Genomic DNA, 19,851 nt, shown 5'->3' with positions numbered 1-19,851 from the left:
AGACAGGAAATTGTTGGCAATTAAGCAACAGCAACTACAAAAGCTTGGCTGAGTAGGATCAAGCCAAGGCCACAATTAAAGCCTTTGACACCGAGCACTTTCTCTATACCTGACGCTGTGACACCGATACAGCAGTCAGTGATCTCCACATGGTAGGAAAGGAATGAAGAGAACAGAGACAGACATGGTAACCTTTAGAGGAGCTAAAATGGCTACCCACGGTATCTCAGGTTTGCATGATAATGAAGAGCTCTGAATGATTCTGTGGCGTTACTTGCGGTTTTATTCAGACACTACGGTGGATTTGTCTGCTCATTAGTACAATTCTAATAACGTAGTCATCTGTGCACAACACAGAAGCAGTTTCTTGTTCATTCTAAAAAAAAAAAAAAAAAACTGCAATGCTTCTGCACTTTTCATCAGTTCTTTCCATACAATTCTCAGCTGCTTCTGGACATCCTCATTTACTTATGTCATGTCTGTCATAATCAATTATTCTTAGGAATCCTGAATTGTCATTCCCCATAAAACGTATTGTCCTCATTTTATTGTTTCTGTCATTACAAACAAAAACGTCGAAACGGTTGTCAAAATCTGTCAAGTTAATTCTGTGCATTTCGTCCTCGTTTTTCCCTGAAAACGTCTCCCAAACGGAACGATTTCTCTCCACTGAACCTCAGCTCCCACTGACAAGGAGAAGTGTGCGAAGCATTCGTTGCAACCCCTGATAAGCCACTTCTCCACAGTCACTCAGAGCTGAATCCCATGAACCCTCAATTGGCAAAGCACACATGAACAGGACATTGCAGCATTTCAGCAATGCTGTGACACAGAAATGGAAGGCAAGCAACTCAAAGGAGAGGTGAGAATGCTGGGATTATAGGGAAGGGGACATAAAGGCCAAATACATAGGAAAATTCATGCTGAAATTAGGACTAAAATTGATGCTGCAGCCAAATGTTGGGAAAATCACTCTAGACATTTTACCAGGAGAACAGGTGAGTATATTGGAAAATAATTCACACCAACCAATCTACACTGCACTGCAGTCATTGTGTGTTATTTCCCCACAACTAAGTGAAAAAGTGTAATTGTGGATTTCAAATGGTTGTGCAGCTAGCGTGTAGCGCTGTCTTGAGCATTTTCAGGTAGCATTACCAAGATCAGATGCACTGGAAAAAAACAGAGCCAACTTTTCATTATGAAAACATCTTCAAGCCATGACCATCTAAACACGGTATCAAGACTTTTCATTTCCCCAACGCTGTCTTGCTTTAGACAAAAATGTTATCCATTTTGAGCAAGTGGCACGCCTGTGCAGGTTATTCATCAGGTTTTGCAGTTTGTACTAATTGTTTTGAGAGATGCACCAGCTGTTCTGCAAATGTTGAGACTGATGTGAGAAATGTACCAAAAGCGCCAGAGAAAAACAGCAAAATACGTTTCTAACTAAGTGTAAAGCCTGCGGAAAAATCCAATTTATTGAATTCTAAAAAAAAGGGATTGGGCATGAATAATAAACAAAAGATTGTGGCTGCTGAAGCTTAGAAAACAAATTATGCAGTATAAACTTTAGAACAGGCATTTTTAGATATCTTCAGCTAGTGTTCAGGAAACAGACAGACAGATAGATGGCTTTGCGTGACTTACCGTGTAACACGGCTGACTCAAGCTGTGGTCCTCGGCGTTCCAAGTTGTGCCGTTGAAATTGGCCTCAGCTGCCTCAGCTAGCAGGCTGACCTGAGTGTGGCTGTCAGTGTCATCGGTCGAAGGCCGTGCGCTTCGCTCCGCTATGGGCGTCAAGCCACCACACAGTTCCAGCTGAGAATAAAAATAATCCAACTTTTAGGTTTAGCCCATTCAGAAAAAAACAACAACACACAAGCACACATACACAAATGAAAGATTGAAAAAGGGGAGCCTTGGAGAAAAAAATCTCTCTCTGCCTCAGAAGTGAGTGAATTGTAGATTCCCAGTAAAGCAAACAGGCTAGAAAAGGTGACTGTAAATTAGACGGTCTGGACTGCTCTCCCCTACTCTCTCCATCTGTATTGTGGCCGTGTTCATCTTCCAACCACATAAAAAATTCAAAAGGCCTGTAACCGGATTCTGTTCCTTGTTACTAAGCCACAGTACAAAACAAAAAGAAGAAATACAATACTTTTTCGGGGGAATCATTCATCTAAGTAATCTATTTTTTTTATTCCTTAACATGCTTGTGTATATATGTGTATATTATGTATATTATGGATATGAAAAAAGTCTTGAAGAAGAGGAAAAATCTTGAATTATTTCTATTTGTTATAGCTATATATACATTTATGTCAAAGGGTGATAACATATCATTACACTATTTTAAATTGCAACTCCTCATCTTATGGTAAAACAACAACATGGTGTTGCCTTAACTTCATTCTACAGATGCAGTACTGACAAACATGGAAGGCATTCAGTTTTCTACCGCAACATTCTTATGACTTAAAACCTTTTTAAGAAGATGCCAGGAAGAGGGCCGTAGTGATCAGGCTGCTTGCTATTGAGAGATAAATGTAACTTTGTGTGATGAAAAGCAGCGAGCCAAAGTGCAGAAATTAAACAGTTGCCAAAAAGTCAATTACGTAATCTCAAATTTAAAACCAACCATGACAAGTTGCTTCCATTTGTTAAAGGCATTTACTCCAAATTATCTATAAAAATTTCCTTATGCGTCTACTAAATTTATAAGCTTTTTAATTATTAATTAAATAAATATAAAATAATCTTCCAGTTCAAGTATGTGCTCCAGGTGGAATCCTGCAATGTATAAAAAATAAAATAAAATAAAAAGGTAAATTTTTTTTTTTAACCTCACTCACCGGCAGTGGTTTAGCAACGCCAATTTGAACAAGCCCATACTCAGTAGACTTCAGCACATGCACAGCATAATCCAGGCTGGAACCCTCCAGGTCAGTTTCATTAACAAACATTAGTCGGTCACCAGGCAGCAGGCGGCCATCTTGATCTGCTACACCTCCAGGAACCAGTGACCGGATTATCAGAACTGTTTTGGAGGCATCCTCTGGATCCTAAAGTTAAGCAGAAGATTGAATAGAAAATTTTTGCTTGAAATACACATCATCAATTTAGTATTTTTAAATAAAATGAGGGACAAGCTTAGGACAATAGTGCAATCGGAAGGTTTATTATAACAACAAAAGCCAACAAGTCAAACATATCCAAATAAGAAAAAAAAAATGCAAATCAGAAGCAGTAAAGACACGACCATAATAACTTCATATGAAGTACAAGCGTGCACATGTCCTCCCTTTCTCCATCTCCAATTTTAATTGGCTCTGTTTGTAATTCCTAACCTGGTAGTCCAGGATGCTGAAGCCAAGTCCTGACTCGCCTTTTTCCAGCTCGACAATTTGAGCCTCTTTCTCCCACATGGCCAGAGGAGGTGACATGGGGGGCACGCCACGCTTCGTAATGTCCTCAGCTGTAGGACAGGGTATGACACAGCCGTGATCCAGCTGAGACAACGAGACAAGAGCGAGAGAGGGAGAATGGAGACAGAAGAAGAGATTTGTGCAAATGCATTAAACTAAAGTAAAGCACAGATATATTTTTTCTTTAGAAAGTGACATGTTTCACTGGATTACCGTCTCACCTTGTCATTGAACTCAGCCAGCAGCTCTTTGAGAGTCAGACAGACATCATCATTTGCTTCTTCATCGCTGTCATGAACTGAAGGGGGAACAATGCGGCAGCACACAAGGTATACTTGCACTGGCAGTTCTTTCAGAACACTGACCACCTCTTTGTGTGTCTGTCCAATGAGGGGGACTCCATTTACCTAAAATCACAAGGAAATGATTCATGATTTATAATTATTGTTATTATTAATATTAACAAAAAAACTAAGAGTGGGACATTTTTGTATTCAACCCCCTTGTCAATACTTTGCACAACACCGTTCACTTTTACTATAGCTGTCAGTACATGAGAGCTAAAGATGTCCATTTTGGTCTAGACTCTAGAGCATCTCCTTCCACATGTTTGCCTAACCACATACCTGTAAATGGCTTGTGGTGACTTGCAAATACAACTTATTGTGGCTTTCTTTCAGCAATAACCTTGCCACACATTCATGTAGAGCAAATTTGTGGCGCGCAGGAGTAACAGCTGAGGTGGCGACAGAGTTTCCCCATCTGGGTTGTGGGTCTCTGCAGCTCCCCCAAGTTTTCATGGGTCCGTTGGCTGCTCCTCTGATTAATGCCTATTTCGGTGGACCATGACGTCCTGGTAGGTTTGCAGTTGTGCTGTAATCTTTATAACTTCTTTTATGTTCTAATCCTGCCTTAAAACGTCTCCATGACTTCATTCCTGACCTGTCTGCGTCTTTGTTCAATAATGTTCTATAACAAACCTCTACAGCCTTCACTAAAACAGCTGGATTTATGCTGAGATTAAATTACATCCAGGTGGACTCTTTACTGCTTATTAAAATGTCCGGAACCATCTAGTTTTGCCGGTCACATTTTTTTTTTCCTCCAACCTTCTTTGTTTCTCATTGTCTGGTGTTCTCTCATTGTTATCCTGATGCTTATGTTATGTTTATAGTTTTTGCTGTTTAATTAGCTTCCTGATTCCCTGTGTAATCAGAGTGTCATTCTCCAAATAATCTCTTCAGTTTAGGCTGTCTTGTTTCCCCCTCAGTCGCTCGTTGTTTCCAATCAACCACATGCTACTTGTTTAATAATCACCACCCCAGTTTAAATACCGAACATGGTCTGTTAGTTCCTGCCTTTGATGTTCTGAGCCTTGCTCTCTGCTCTAGTGGTTACGGCTGTGTGTAATTTCATCCTTTACTTCAGCAAATCACTGTTTCAACATGGTCTTGCCCGTCTCATGCTTGCATTTGGGTCCTTCACAACCACAATTAATGATCATTCGACTTTGTGGTTGTAGGAAAAGTTCAAAGGGCAATAGGAGTTTTACAGAGAGATGCATACCTTTCCACTGTCTGTCTGATGTTGCACCTTCATCGGAAGAGTAGACGGCAAACAACTGAACCGAGACTGAAACGGGTAACGGTATCAGACTTACTTCCATTATCTCGTCTCCAGCAAAGATTTTGCCACTTTGACCTACAGGCCCCTCTGGTAAGATGGAGCAAAGGTAGTGATGTCCAGCCCGAGCCTCCAGACTGATACCTAGACCACTTGTTTCACTGAACCTCTCCAGCTGACAGACCTACAAAGCGAGTGATAGAAAAACAGAGGCGAAAAGGAAATCTTAGGTGGTAAAAGATGCATTAAGATGTGGAAAATCATAAAAGATTTAGCAGCTACATGCATGTAATACTACTATACAAGTCTATTTTTTTTAATGCATGTTGGAATTAAGATTTATCTTTAATAAGGGGAGACGTACAGTCACTTCAAATCGGTGTCCAACGGCATCCTGCCACCTCTTCCTCAGGTTTTCCTCTTCCTCTGGAGTCAGTTTCACACCTTTGAAATGAGCACAAAAAAAACCACATTTTCATGATACACACAAATCCATAAAGTCTCCTATATATACACACATTGTTTGAAGTCCCACACAGTCAAATCAATAAAGAATGAGGTCCTATATAAAAATCACCTTGGATCTATTATAGAGAGAGACAACATAATTCTCCTTGAGGCAAAGAAGAGTGTGAACACACAACTGCTCAGACAGTTGTGAGGAATATACACACTCACAACGGAGGCAAGAAGGCATGCATATTCACATGTAACATCTTGTGATTTCTTGACAAAGTTTTGCTTTCTGATTCATCTATTAAAGCCTAACAGCAATCACGGCCTATTTGTCTGCAGTCTCTAATCAGGCCCCGAATTTCTTCTGTCTAAATAAAGCAATGTATGCAGGCAGAGTGAGAGACAAATCATCTGGAATGAGCTGAATGAGCTGGATAAACACATGATTGCACAAAACTATAAATAGAGTCCCATCAAAGAGCATGGTTCATGGCGCATTGCTGTTTCGTGATCCAAGGCAGAGCGGCAGACCGAGTCCTGTGAAGTGGTTTCCGAGTTGCTGCGCTCTGCGGAAACGGGAACTTACCATCTCTCGGATCGTGTCGGGGTCGTCTGCTGGCATATGCCGCTCGCCGGGAGATTTCACGCAGAGAGCTGATTCCTGGGAGACGGAGGAACACGTTTTGAGCACACAGCAAGCACGCTTGTATTAGAAAATATCTTTTCCCTTTCATGCACAGAGCACAAAAGTTCATCAGTTGCTCAAAGAAGCACCAAAATTAGACTTCAGTCTGAGTCGAAATTGATAGCAGAGAATCTCAATCACAGCATTCCTCAGCAGGGGAAGCTGCACCGGTTGATATCTATAAAAACCTCGGCATTTTTGTTTGCTCAGGAATAGATATACTGTCTCTTTTTATCAGCGCGAAGCACCTGTCTCCTGAATCTTGTTGAGGCCTGATTTGTAAGGGCTGCCTTCATGGAGGCTGTGGGAGTGTCTGAGGGGCTGCAGAGGAGGAACTGGGGGCAAGATGTGACGAAAGCAGACAGCCTTTCTCAGCAACCTCAGCCTGACAACAGGACCGATCCTCCTGAGCACCTCCATGGCTCGCTGTTCACTGCAGCCCTGAAGGCTCACACCATCTACCTGGGGGATGAGATGAGGAAATTAAATATACAATTATGGACAGAAGTGGATGGTGGTCTCGCACTCATCATCTGCAGGGCTGTAAATATCGATGTCAACAAAGTCTGTGCATTAATCTGGCTGTATATTTGTCTACTTTATAATCTGAAATTGGTTGGTTTCTAGGCATAAACCATACATTTAAAAACAGGTTTAAACTTACATTTTTTAATAGAATTTTAAAATGTTTTTTGGAGGAACTGGAACAACAAACTATGTCCAAGTTTCGACAGTGTAGCTGTAAATGTTAAAGGATTTAAATGTGGACTTTATTCTTTGTTCTATTGTTCAATTTCTGCAATACATCAGTGCCAAAGGGCGTGAAAGAGACCATAAGCATGATGTTACAAGCACTATTCTAGTCGGTTTAATGTTCTAAGACTTAGGAAACTCACATTGACTCCTACCATTGGTGGTAGGAGTCAAAAATCTCTATCTGTCTCAGTTCAGAATAAAACATTGCTCAATAAGACACTATGCTTCCAATATAACCGTTTGCAAATTTCTGTCATTCTTTGTCTGCATCAACTCAGCCTATGTTCCTGTAAAGCTGGTTATACTGTGGCCACTACTGCTATTTGACCATCTTCCACTTTATTCTCTTATGTTAGGTTATTCCGAACATACTAACCAAATTCCTTTCTTCTGAGTGGGTGCAGTTTTAGTCATATGGTTGCAATTTGGGCACATTTGAGTCTTCAAACAGGTTTCAACCAGCATCAAACTGATTTAGAAACCAAAAGGAATGCCAGCATTTGTGTTTTAAAGGAGTAGTTAAATATCCAGCCACAGCTATGGCAGGCCTTGTTTGTTGGTGGCTACAATAATTGTTGGTGGTTTCTCTTCACATGCTAAGAGACATTATCCAAATTAGTAGAGGGGGGAATAACTGTAAAAATGGAAGTTAATTGTTGTACAATCATTCCACCCTGGAAAACTGTCTGACATAAACTGCAAGAGAAAAAAAAACAACTAAAGGTGGGGATAGAAGTTAAGTCACATAAACAAGTGTTTTATAAATGTAATGTTACAAAAAAAACCATCTACTATGTTTTTAGAAAACTTACAGAAAGGATAATATCTCCAACCCGCATCTGTCCATCTTGATCTGCAGAACTGCCCTTTACTATGCTCTTCACCATCACACCGGCACTGTAGACTGAATGAAACACAACCAAAGGTTTACTGATTAAACTAATATGAAAGATATGATTAAATTCTGGTACACTTCACCTACAATACCTGAGTTCAGGTCTCCTACGTAGCTTGAGATGGAAAATCCCAGGCCCCGGCTATTTTTAGTGAACTGAACACTGAACTCATAGTCATCATTCAAGCCACTGGGCTGGAAACAGGACAGAAAGGAGAAAAATGATAAGAATTTAATATTACTCACCAAAATGACATCGTTTACAAAGATGAACAAAGGTACACGGCAAACACACAAACCTTGTCGTCCAAAGTGTCCTGATTCAGAGCAGGGGAGGAGAGGTAATTGGGTTTGGTAACATCCCTGGCAATGAGAAGTTTCACCCTGCTGCCAGCATTTCGCAGCACCTGGGAAAAGTGGTGGTTTGTGTGAGCAGGTGAAAATGGACATATGAGTAAGCATGTTTGCATGAAACAGAGAAGGATTTTCGGAGAAGGAGCCAGATTTTCCTGAATAGTTGACAGTTTTAAAGAAACAAAGAGAAAGAATGTAGCTGGGTTAAACTGGCATGCAAAAACAAGGTGGTATCTTAATTTGAAGACAAACACTTGGTTCAGTGGAAATAAAGAACTGCAGTGCCTTACAAAAGTCTTCTTACCACTTGAATGATTTTTTTTTACATTTTGATATGTTACAGAAATAACTGTCAAAAGGTTTTACTCCTAAGGTCAATATAATGAGACAAATCAACCGTTCAGGTTTCTGGAAAGTGGGTAGAAGACAGAGTACCTGGAGAGAATTCAAATTCTATACAGAAAGACCTCCTTGTAAAAATGTAACAATGCTATGTTCACCACCATGGAGCCTTGTGGAACCACTTTGGGTTGCAATCCCAGAAGTGACTCTTACATCTCTCCAGCTTTGGTCATATAGAGTCTTTAATCTTTGCCTTTTGTTTTTGCAAAGCAACTTAAGCTCAGTTAGTGTCTGTGAACAGCTGCTGTCTAGTCTTGACACACATTCTCAACTGGAATTAGAACCATTTCTTTATAGCCCTGACTGTTTGGGGTCATTGTGTTGCTGGAATGTCAACGTCGACCCCGGTCTCAAGTGTTCTGCCACCAGGGTACATTTAGGGTGATATGCAGCGTTTGGCCAAAAAGTTACAGTTTTCTTCTCATTTAAGCAAACTACCTTTTTTCCACACGTTTTCTTTGTTCCGTAGATAATTTGTGCCACTTTAAGCTGAAATGATTATGCTTTCTTAGACGAGTGCCTTTCTCTCTTTCTAACTTCTCTGACTAATGACCTGTTACGTGAGGTTCTGCGGTATGTGTGGCCCTCCATGAGCAAAGTATGTCAGAGTATGTGAGGGGCATTTAGTCTATCCCATAAAATTCTAGCAGCCTACACAGTTTTGACATACAGTGAAAAAAAAGTGGTATGTATGAATACTTTTGTAAGGCATGGTAAATATAACTTATCTGGTTCTGAAGATTGAGTACCTGTGCAACTTGTTCACTGCTCATGCCTGCCAAGTCTGTATCTCCAATATGCAGAATCTGATCTCCGCTGCGCAGGCGACTGTCCTGCGAAACATCATTTGAACAAATAAACACACATTTTTACACAGACTATACACAAAGCACATCAGTTTTTAGAACAGTGCAGTTTTTTTTTTGCTGATGCATGAAGAAAGCCACTCTCTTTTGATTTTCTCCCTTAAGCTAGCCTTAGCTGTCCCATTTAAATGGTTTTACAATTGACTAAAGGATTTACCCTCCCTGCTGCTCCTCCAGGTAGGATTGTCTTGACCATGACTCCTGTGCTGCGTCCTCCTACGATGCCAAAACCAAGTCCTTTCCCATCATTGATCAGCTCTATTATCTCAACGTGACGCCTCTGACCAGTCAAAGGGAAGAAGAAACCGAAACAATTTAGGAAGACGATCCTCATTAAGATTTCAGCAGATTTACAGTAAAACCTCCCATGTAATGTTCACTGTACCTCATGTGCAATAGCAGAAAGGTTCCTACCCATCGACATGGTGCGGGAAATACGAGGAGGAGTGCAGTACTGAAAACAATGAGCGCCATATGTGAGTGACAGCTTCATAGGACCTAATGAAACCATTGTCTGATGGTAAGACAACCACACATGACTTTAATCATCAAAGGAATAATACTAGGATGTAAAATGTGACATTTCATAGGGTAGTTTCATAGGGTAGAAATTATTTGGTAGCTTTGAGAAGGTGTTAAAAATAAATTGGTCCCTGTCAAAGAAAAGTGCCTTTCACCTTTATTACGGGTAGTTTTACATACCTGGGATTCCTTGTGAGAAAAGTTGTCTGGGTAGATATCTGAGAAGGACAATTCATGTGAACCAAAGGAGGAGAAGCTGCCATCCTTCTGAAAAGACTTTCGGTTCTCCACAGCCCAAGTGTACGAGTCGCTGTGGCTCAGTGCCTTTAGGCCAACAGGTAAGTCCAGACATGGGCCACAGTTCACGGACACAGATTTGGAAACGCCTTTCCCCTAGTTGGACAACAAGAGATTTGAAATGAATGCAAGACAAATTTGGAACAACATAGTTGGAGGAAAAGAACAGATGCAAGAGGAGAATGGATATTGAAGTCAGAAACATTATATGAGGACCTCAGTGCAGCTTTCGACACTGTTGACCACGACATTTTACTGAATCGACTGGAGAGTTGGGTCGGACTCTCCGGTCCAGTGCTCAACTGGTTTGAATCTTACATAAAGAACAGGGATTTCTTTGTTTCAATCGGAAACTTCTCATCAGAGAGGTCAAAGGTCACATGTGGGGTACCCCAAGGTTCAATCCTAGGACCCCTTCTTTTCAATATTTATATGCTCCCACTGGCAAAGATTATAACAGGACATAGGATTAGCTACCACAATTATGCGGATGATACACAGCTCTACATCACAATGTCACCAGATGACTCTGAACCCATCCAATCACTGAATAGATGCTTAGAACAGATCAATGTGTGGATGTGCCAAAACTTTCTCCAGCTAAACAGAAACAAAACTGAAGTTATTATCTTTGGACCTAAAGATGAGCGAACTAGAATCAATGCACAGCTTCAGTTATTACAACTAAAAACCAGCAATCAGCCCGAAACCTGGGAGTAGTGATGGACTCTGACCTGAACCTTCAGAGCCACATTAAGACAGTCACAAAGTCGGCCTTCTATCACCTGAAGAACATCTCTAGGATTAGAGGACTTATGTCTCAGCACGATCTAGAGAAACTCATCCATGCGTTTATCTTTAGCCGCATTGATTACTGCAACAGCGTCTTCACAGGTCTGACTAAAAAATCAATCAAACAGCTGCAGCTGATCCAGAACGCTGCTGCTCGGGTTCTCACTAAAACCAGGAAGATAGAGCACATAACACCAGTTTTAAAGTCCCTACACTGGCTCCCTGTAGCTCAGAGAATAGACTTTAAAATACTGATGTTAGTTTATAAATCTCTGAACGGTTTAGCACCACAATACCTTAAAGATCTGTTATTACTGTACCAACCGTCTAGACCCCTCAGATCTTCTGGTTCTGGTCTGCTCTGCATCCCCAGAACCAGAACCAGACGAGGAGAAGCAGCATTCAGTTTCTATGCACCACAGATTTGGAACAAACTTCCAGAAAACTGTAAAACAGCTGAAACACTGGGTGCCTTTAAATCTCAACTTAAAACCCACCTGTTTAGAGTTGCTTATGGCTAAATTAGGGTTAGAGTGCGGGTTTTGATGTCTTCCATGTTTTTATGTCTTTAATGTTTTTAATTTTTTCTTCTTTCTTTTCGACATTTTAATGATGTAATGTTTTTTGTTTTTTTGTTTTTATTTTTATTTATTTTTTTTTATTTTTTTAAATCTCTCTCTTTCTCACTGATTATTTCTGTTTTTATTTTAATTATGTAAAGCACTTTGAAATGCCTTGCTGCTGAAATGTGCTATACAAATAAAATTTGATTGATTGATTGATTGATTATGAGGTTAAAAAAATGAATGAAGGGAAGGGAAACTGAAAGGATTAGGAAATGAGAAAGGGGAGGGAGAGGGAAAAAATTAATGCTAAAAAATGCTGAAATATACAAAATGAGAAGAAAGGTAAAGGATATGTGACTAAGGAATGTGAGAACAACTTATTTTCACTCCTCTTAAACTGTTCCTTTGGTCTTAGATCTTCTGTTACAAAGCATGAAAGAGCGTGTCAGTGAAGGCTTACTTCTGATATGTATGGGTCTGTTAAAATGGTCATGATCTGTTGTTTTCTTTTTAGTTTTCCTGCTTTTCTTTCACTTTAAATTCTCATGTACAAAAATTCCAGTGGCTTGGTCCAGGAAAACCTTCTATTTTTGTTCCATGTGCCGTCGTGTTTATTTTTCTTATTTCTAAGCAGATAAGTAAACAAGTTGATGATTTACAGAGAATGGTACGCAGATTGTTGACTGCAGGCGGAATGAGAACGCAACGTGTTGCTGGAGACAGAGCTAAAGTAAGGGAACAACTACACCTCTCCATCCACTGTTTATCCCTTGGATAACAGGCTGAATTATTTAAAGATTGAAATAAACTTTCAGCATGACTGTACACCCACGAGGAAGATGCGCATGGTTTTTGTTTTTTAACTTTTCTACTCTGCTATCTGCTAAGAGACGAGTGTGCTTTCATAAACCTTAAAGTTGAGTTGACTACACACCGATGGATGGACATTACTTCCAACCAAAGAGCTGGAAGTACCAGAACATCTGGCTCTGCCTCGATGGCAAACTGTTTGAGCTCTTACATTTGAAGGAAAACTATCAAAGACGTCTAGACAAGACACGTGTATATTTCCATATTGGCAAGATGAACCTCTAACTGTGCACCCATCTGACCACAAATCTATCTGAATACGAACAGAGCATAAATGTCCCAAGCATGAATCATTTGCATATAAATACATGGGATGGACATGGCAACCCCTGCTTTTGCTAAAAGGTTCAACCCCTACATCATGCTCTTTGTTTTGCACATTCCCTTATGGTGTTATCTAACAGACTGATGGTAGTTTAGGGGCATCCTCTTCCAGGGCTATAAAGAGATGTGTGCACTGGGGGACAAACTCCTAAACTTCTCCACACAGCATTACTCCAATAAAGCCATAGTTTTTGTATCTGATTTACTGTTATTAAAAAGAAACTGCAGCTCAGGGGTATCATTCAGCTTTGGTTGGAATTTACTCTGAAACACAATTTCACAATCAAGCAGTGTCTTCAAGGTAGATCAGAAAATATCTGAGACATGGTTTTTCCTGATCAAATGATTTTGCACCTGTTACAGGCGCGTAACTTATGTTGTCATGATTCTTTTTTTCAGGGATTATAGTTTTGGTCATCTGTTCTTTGTTCTGATTAGATCAGTCTTGTTTCTCTTTTACCTTAGATCAGATCTCAGGACTTTTAGTTAGATCGTATTTCTTATTTACTTCTTGTGTTTTGTTATTCTTTATCACAATTAGATTTATGTTTTCCCAGCTTCCCTGTTAGTATTTGCTCATCCTTTCTCCCCTCTGCCATCTTTCTCTCAACCCCTCAGCCTGCCTTTTGCTCTCCCCTCAGAAATGCATTCAGTTAGCAATTAGCCCTGATCCATAGTTCCAAAAATCATATTTTTATGTTGATTTCATTCACTCTTTGCTGGATTTTTATGTTACCTTACTGGTACACAGTCCCTGTTTTGTTCTCTTCTTGGTTCCCTGTTTTGTTTTGTTTTTTAATATTTGTTTAGTCATTTTTAAAATTAAATATGCATCATCTACTTCCTATCTCTGTCTATTATGCATTTTGGGTCCCATCATCATCATCATCGTCATCGTCATCGTCATCATCATCATCATCATCATCATCATCATCATCATCATCATCATCATCATCATCACTAATCATGAAATGTAAGTTTTACGTGGTGCTTTTCACATTTAGCAGATATTTTCCCAAGAATACACAGCTGTGAGTGTATCTCCCCTGTACGTGGTCAGTGTGACATTCTTGTGTAAAAAAAAAAAAAACACAGGGCATATTTGGCACCTCTAGTAAATCAAATAAACGAAAAAAAAATGTCCAAAGAACTTACTCTTCCAGAGAAAGCTAACTTCTTTTAAAATTAGCCTAAATTAGGGACGCTTCTGAAACTCTTCTGGAGGCTAATTCTACACTAGTAGTAGTAGCCTAATCATGGACAATGACAGTCCTAACACACTTTTCTTGATATTTTGAGAACACACAGAAGTAAGGACCAAGAAGCTGATTCTTTTTTACAGCATGTTGAAATTCGGAAGCACAATGCTGGCTGGTAGGACCAGGACAAAATGCTGTACAATGAGTGGCACACTGTGCTGTTGAGATAATTCCAAAAAGAAAAATAAAATGTCTCCATTACTGGTGGGTGTCTCACAAATTACTTCCCAAAAAATGCCTCTGGAAAATTTCCTGTATAGGACAAATTACTTTATTATACTAAAATTTTGATGTTAAGTGTGCATATTTTGATTAGGATAAGAGGTAGGCTTTTGAAGAAATTATCCAAATTTCAAACATTTTAAGTGGGAGAACCTGTTGCCATGAATTAATTTATCTGGTTCAAATTGCCTACTTTGAAATAGATTTAATTTGTATTCAGAAGTTTCACTGCCAAATAATAAAATTGCAATATGTTTTAACTTAATTTTGCACACTGAAAATTTTCATCCTTTTAATTTATCATTTAACCTGCTTGGTCTCCTTCTTATCTCACATCTCCTTATTGTTTGGTAGAACTCAATACGATGTCCACAGTCATCATAGAGGCATACTTTACTGATTTGTACCCTATTTGTTTCCTCTTCTTTGGGTTCATAACATACAGCGGTCTGAAGTCCAATTTTCAGAATTAATAAAAAGAAGTAAACCGCTTCTAAGCAGATTTGCACAACTTTACCCTGAGGATATATTGCTAATGCTACAAATAATTTTCCTGGTACAAATTCAAACCTTTTTTATGCTCCAGTGCCATGTTTCTTCGGATGCAAATATACTAAATGGCTTCAGGCATATGCAAGATTGCTAATTTAATGACGCTTGTGTGTGAAGGCCATTGGGTATCCTATTAGAGTACACCCCATCAGGCAGTTAGCAAGCTTTGGTACTTACCACTAACGAGTGAGCTAAATGTCTAAATGGTGTCATAAATGTCCAACAGATTCAGATTAAAGAAAAGGTTTGGGAGCCTTCCAGTATGATGAGGATTTTTGCATAGCTTATTTATGAAGTATGTTCTGCGTTTCATGAATCATACAATATTAAAACTCGCATCTGTTGCAATTAACAACATTAAACACTTTCGGTTTATCTAATCAGCTCCGCTATAACATAGTGGGTTCTCCAAATTATAAACTTGTTGACTAATTAAAGCCACAAATTCTATAAAATGCTTAGTTACTTAACAGACTGTCTGAATGCTGATGGCAGTTGCCATTACTTCTGCTAAAACATTTGAGTTCATCCTTCTATAAAGTCATTTTCATGCCCTGTCAACGTATTTACAGAGCTATTGAAAGTATTTGCCCCCTTCCATTTTTCTTTTGCTTTTGCTTTTGAGTCCAATAAAAATGCTTTAGTGGACCCATAAAGTAATTTTAAAAAATGTTTGTGTATGTACATTACAGGCACAATACTTGACTGACCCTATGAGAAAAAGGTCATTGCTCCCTGATCTAATAACCAGTTGGGCCATGCTTGATCCCAACCGTCATCAAGTGTTTGTGATAGCTGGCAATGATTTTTTCAACATTGCTATTAGGAATTTTTGCCCAATGTGGACACTGTGGACTAACATGTCTGCTTTGTAAATGTACCAACTAAATATAACTGCAGACATACTGTCGAATACACTACAGTCCCACCATTCACTTTGTAAAAACTGCTTCACAGGAGTTGAAGGAATGACCCCTAATTTCTATACTCTTTAATGTCAAACATGTGATCAGACAAAACCCCAAAGTTTTAGAAACAGCAGTAAACATTTAGGATCAAAAGCCTTAAAAGAAGACCCTCAGGGGTGTAAGGATGACTATGGAACAAAGCTGCATTGGAGGCATGATGGAAACCAAAATCATTAGGTGATATAATCTGCCAAATTCTATAGCTGATCCTTTTACTGTATATCAGGCTGTGCAAACATATGTGACATTAGGCCATAACTCCAAACAGCAACACAGACATTTCCGCCCAATTTGTGGTCATGATAAGCACCAACCATCCCTCCCACACTCTATCGTAGCTTAAGGGGTAAGCTTAGGTAAGCTGATTACTCATCTAGTTTGGTCCCTGCATTCAGTATTTTGAGAATCCCACCTCTTTCCCCTTATCATTCAATACAAACCAAACACCCACACAAGAGGCTTGTGCTATACCTTCACCGGAGGCTTTGGCTGAGCATGCTGCAAGCTGAGTATGTGCAGGAAAAGAGGACTCTGCAGGACAGTCTTCAGCACAGAGAGCTTTTCCTGAGTGGGAGCCTCCCCTCGCTCCTTCAGTTTGGCTTGCAGTCTTTCCACAGCTTCTAAGGCGCACCGAGCATCTGCAGAGAAAATTGATTTTAAAGGTTAGAGAGTTCGGCCTTTCTGGGTTACAAAAAGGTAACATTGGGAACATAATTGTTATTTAACATTAAACGACAATTCAATTATTCCAAATAAATAATACAAATTCTGCTCCTTAAATCAACTTAACAATTAGACAGGCTAACCGCTTAGTCTCAGAGCCTGTATTTGGCTGGTTAACGGACATTATTGTTAAAGCAGCATTACCTCACTAGAAATATTTTCATGCAGCTAAATTTGAGGGAAAACTTTCTTTCAGCCAGCTGCAAGACAGCAACACAGGTTTTGTGCTCAAACCAGGGTTTCTATTTTATCTCATTAGAACAGCTTTAAACTGTAGGAAAATAAGGGATTTTCAAACTCTAAGTTTTCCAAACCTTTTCCACCTTAATACTGTAAACTGTCCCTGGTCTAGCAGGTTAGAATTGATCCATCCCTGATGCATCTCAGTGGACAACAGAGGTTTCTTGGTGTGCATGTGTGAATTCAGAGACCGTTTCTGCAACACAAAGCTCTTGCCAGCGATAATGTCTCACTCAGATAAATTTGTCAATACTGGCTTGTGGTGTGAAAGCTGACACTAATGCCACTCTGAAAATTAACATTTTTAGCAAAAATTTCCCTTAACAACACTAGAGTTCCAAAAGACACACTGCAAGGACAAAAATACCTTTGTAGAATCATTTAAGCTTACAATTATTATTATTATTATTTTAATTTTCTTTCAAGAAACCATATTTGGTATTTTTCCAGTTAATCTGCTGACTAAGGCTTGAACACTCTTCTCTTGTTCATTTTCAATGAGAATTTGCAAGATTTGAATGTTTTGTACTGACAAGAGTTTGAAGAAAATCTTCAAACTCTTTTCAGATAGTTGAGCACCAATAATTAACTCTCTTTTTGTAGTGCTGATCTCTTTCCAGACTGGCATTGTTTCAACAAACAGCTGGAAGAGTTACCAACCACTGCTGACACTCAGTTAATTAAATCAATTTGGTAAGCCGGACCTGGCTGCCATTTACCCTCCTAATTACGACAGAAACTGTAAGGTTGGACTTAGCTTTTAATCCCAATGGAAGCACTACTAGTGTGTTTTTCGCACATTTCCCCCTTGGTGATTTTAATTAAACAATTATTTTGTTTTGTTATGCTGTTTTTATATATTTGCTGCTTAAGTTTGTATAGTCAAATGCTTTTCATGACAGACAAAACCTATAAATAATTGCTGCAACTGTATCATATGTGTTTGGATGCATATTCTGCTTCTAATGGCTTTACTCTAATTTTGACATTGGCAGAAAGTCGGGGAGTGTTGATGTGAGAGGGAAAAGCAGCAAAAATTAAAGACGATGTGGTTGGATGGTCCAAGCAAAGAAGCTTGTATACCTGCACTAAAGTGACATCAGTGACCCAGAGAAGCGCCAGTGCGAGTTCTTCCAACATTTTCAATAAAGTTTACGTTAAAGTTTGGCCCCAGCGAACTTAATGAGGAAACATTAGGTTGTCTGGTACGTCGCAGAACAAAAGCAGTAGACTGCCAATTGTATCAGGTCATGTTGTCCTTGCTCATTTAGCCGAGTTGGGACTAATGAGTACAAGCCACAACTGAGGTAATTGTTTGTGGCAGAAGCTAAAACCCTGTAAAGTCCTCCCTGCAAACTTTTGACAGGGGTGTGAGGCCAGCGCCACCTGCTCATGTAACTACTCGCGCCTGTCTGACTGCAGCGGCCATGTCTTACACCCTAATTTTAAGCCACGAGTGTATAGATGTTATTGTGACGCTTTTTTTTTTTTTGGAGGGGGAGGAGACGACTCAAATACACTCCTACATCTAAAAGGTCACCAAACACACTCACCCATGATCTCCATTATTGCCAGAGGGAGTTCTTCAGTCCAAATTTTTCTCTACGTCTCAAGCTGATATCATGCTTGTCCACTTGGCTCCTGTAACGTAGAAAGTAAGTTTAGAGAGTTTAGAGAAGCTTTGCAGATTTTTACAGGTTTTGATTCCATCTGTGGAAACATATTCCTCCTCTAAGATAGAATTTGTTGAGAATTTTGCAGCTCTTTCATAACCTCCTTCCACTTTCCAAGAAAATATCTAGTTTAGAAGTAATTATTTTACATCTGCTCATCAGCTTGTATCATTTCCCCCATATATCTTCTTCCTCCAGGGCTTGTGCCATGTTTGTTTCCAAGCGCCTTGCTTGTCACCTAATGCTCTTTAGCAGGATTTAAATCTGCTCCAAAAGGCTTTATCCGCCCCTGATGATAATTAACTGGGACACACGGCCTCCCGACCCTTCTGACTTAAGTAGGGGTGGAGGGGAGGAGAGTATGGCTTCAAAGCCTCACACAAGTGACATGATTTGATTTGCAAAACGACGGCATGGAAATGACAAGATCTCATCTGAAATCTAATTGGGAGCCAATGATGGGCATCGGAATAAAATGTTTATATGGCTCTTATTGCACGTCTAAAAGTTCTTATTAAAGTCGTGCTTCCTAATGGGTTCTAAGAAAAAAATAAATAAAAATACTGGTCTAGCTTACGGTAAAATTTCAGCGAACTAACTGCTGTTAATTTGCTAGTCAATCTGCGAAGCTGCTTCTGTAAACAAAGGCAATTTAGCTCCATTACTATGACAACCAGACGGACATCAGAAGCAGCGCAGTGCTCCGTCTCACCTCCATTGTAGCAGACGATCAACAGGTCCTTGAGAGAATCCCCTCCACCTTCAGCAGTCAGTCAGTCTGGTGGTACAGATAGACTTTTACAGAAAACCGAACCACTTTTGCCGGTGGATCGAGTTGCGACAGCGGTCTGAGACGCGCCACAGCTGCCAATAAAAACAGATGAGCACTTTATTTCCCTGCGTTGAGTCCAGTCAGAGCGTCAAGAGAGCGCGTCGTGCAGTGCGCATGCACACCCCCTTTGATCTCCAAGCACAAAGAGCTCATCCCCTACAGACTGAAGAGAAAGAACGGTGTGACACAATTAAAAATGGTATTATACTCTCTTTCTTTTTTCTTTCAGTTTTTATAGATAATCTGTTTTTTCTCACAGATAGATTCTGAAGCCCCCCCAAAAAACAACCCCCCCCCCCCCCCCCCAAAAAAAAACTATAAACGCTCCTTGGATTCAAAACAACCCGAAAGTATGTTTGTTAAACCAGGTCTTGGATCCAGCACTGTATTGGTTTGATTTCCTGTTTTTTTTTTGTTTTTTTTTTCCAGGGGGTTAAAACATGAATCATAAACTGAGAAACTAAAGAACCACTTGCAGATTCAGGTCAGCATTCCAAACACCAGAATGTCTTGAATGTTTTGCTAGGAGAGTTGAAATTTATTTCT

The 19,851-nt window shown here is 39.7% G+C and overlaps 1 protein-coding gene across 10 annotated transcripts in view; it reads right to left on the bottom strand.

The window, feature by feature from the left end:
* The window catches only part of LOC103469128 (multiple PDZ domain protein), a 59,782-nt gene extending 40,294 nt beyond the window's left edge, over positions 1 to 19,488 (bottom strand). For 8 of the 10 annotated variants that reach the window (XM_008416696.3, XM_081609072.1, XM_008416647.3 and 5 more), the window contains exons 1-18: positions 19,186 to 19,487; positions 18,354 to 18,441; positions 16,309 to 16,475; positions 10,168 to 10,380; positions 9,851 to 9,919; positions 9,623 to 9,745; positions 9,349 to 9,432; positions 8,143 to 8,250; positions 7,936 to 8,038; positions 7,761 to 7,852; positions 6,441 to 6,654; positions 6,094 to 6,168; positions 5,416 to 5,495; positions 5,089 to 5,235; positions 3,650 to 3,835; positions 3,351 to 3,512; positions 2,856 to 3,065; positions 1,651 to 1,821 (exon numbers count right to left, since the gene is read on the bottom strand). In XM_008416696.3, the coding sequence (XP_008414918.2) occupies positions 1,651 to 1,821; positions 2,856 to 3,065; positions 3,351 to 3,512; positions 3,650 to 3,835; positions 5,089 to 5,235; positions 5,416 to 5,495; positions 6,094 to 6,168; positions 6,441 to 6,654; positions 7,761 to 7,852; positions 7,936 to 8,038; positions 8,143 to 8,250; positions 9,349 to 9,432; positions 9,623 to 9,745; positions 9,851 to 9,919; positions 10,168 to 10,380; positions 16,309 to 16,475; positions 18,354 to 18,366 (2,217 nt within the window). In that variant the 5' untranslated portion in view covers positions 18,367 to 18,441; positions 19,186 to 19,487. The other 2 variants (XM_081609075.1, XM_008416655.3) reach the window with 2 other exon arrangements.
* Between the last annotated feature and the right edge of the window lie 363 nt (positions 19,489 to 19,851).

This window comes from Poecilia reticulata, chromosome 1 (assembly GCF_904066995.2).
Source record: "Poecilia reticulata chromosome 1, P_reticulata-male-v2, whole genome shotgun sequence".
NCBI classification, from domain to species: Eukaryota; Metazoa; Chordata; class Actinopteri; order Cyprinodontiformes; family Poeciliidae; genus Poecilia; species Poecilia reticulata.
The sequence above is the reverse complement of the archived record's forward strand: the minus strand, read 5'-3'. Positions and strand labels throughout refer to the sequence as shown.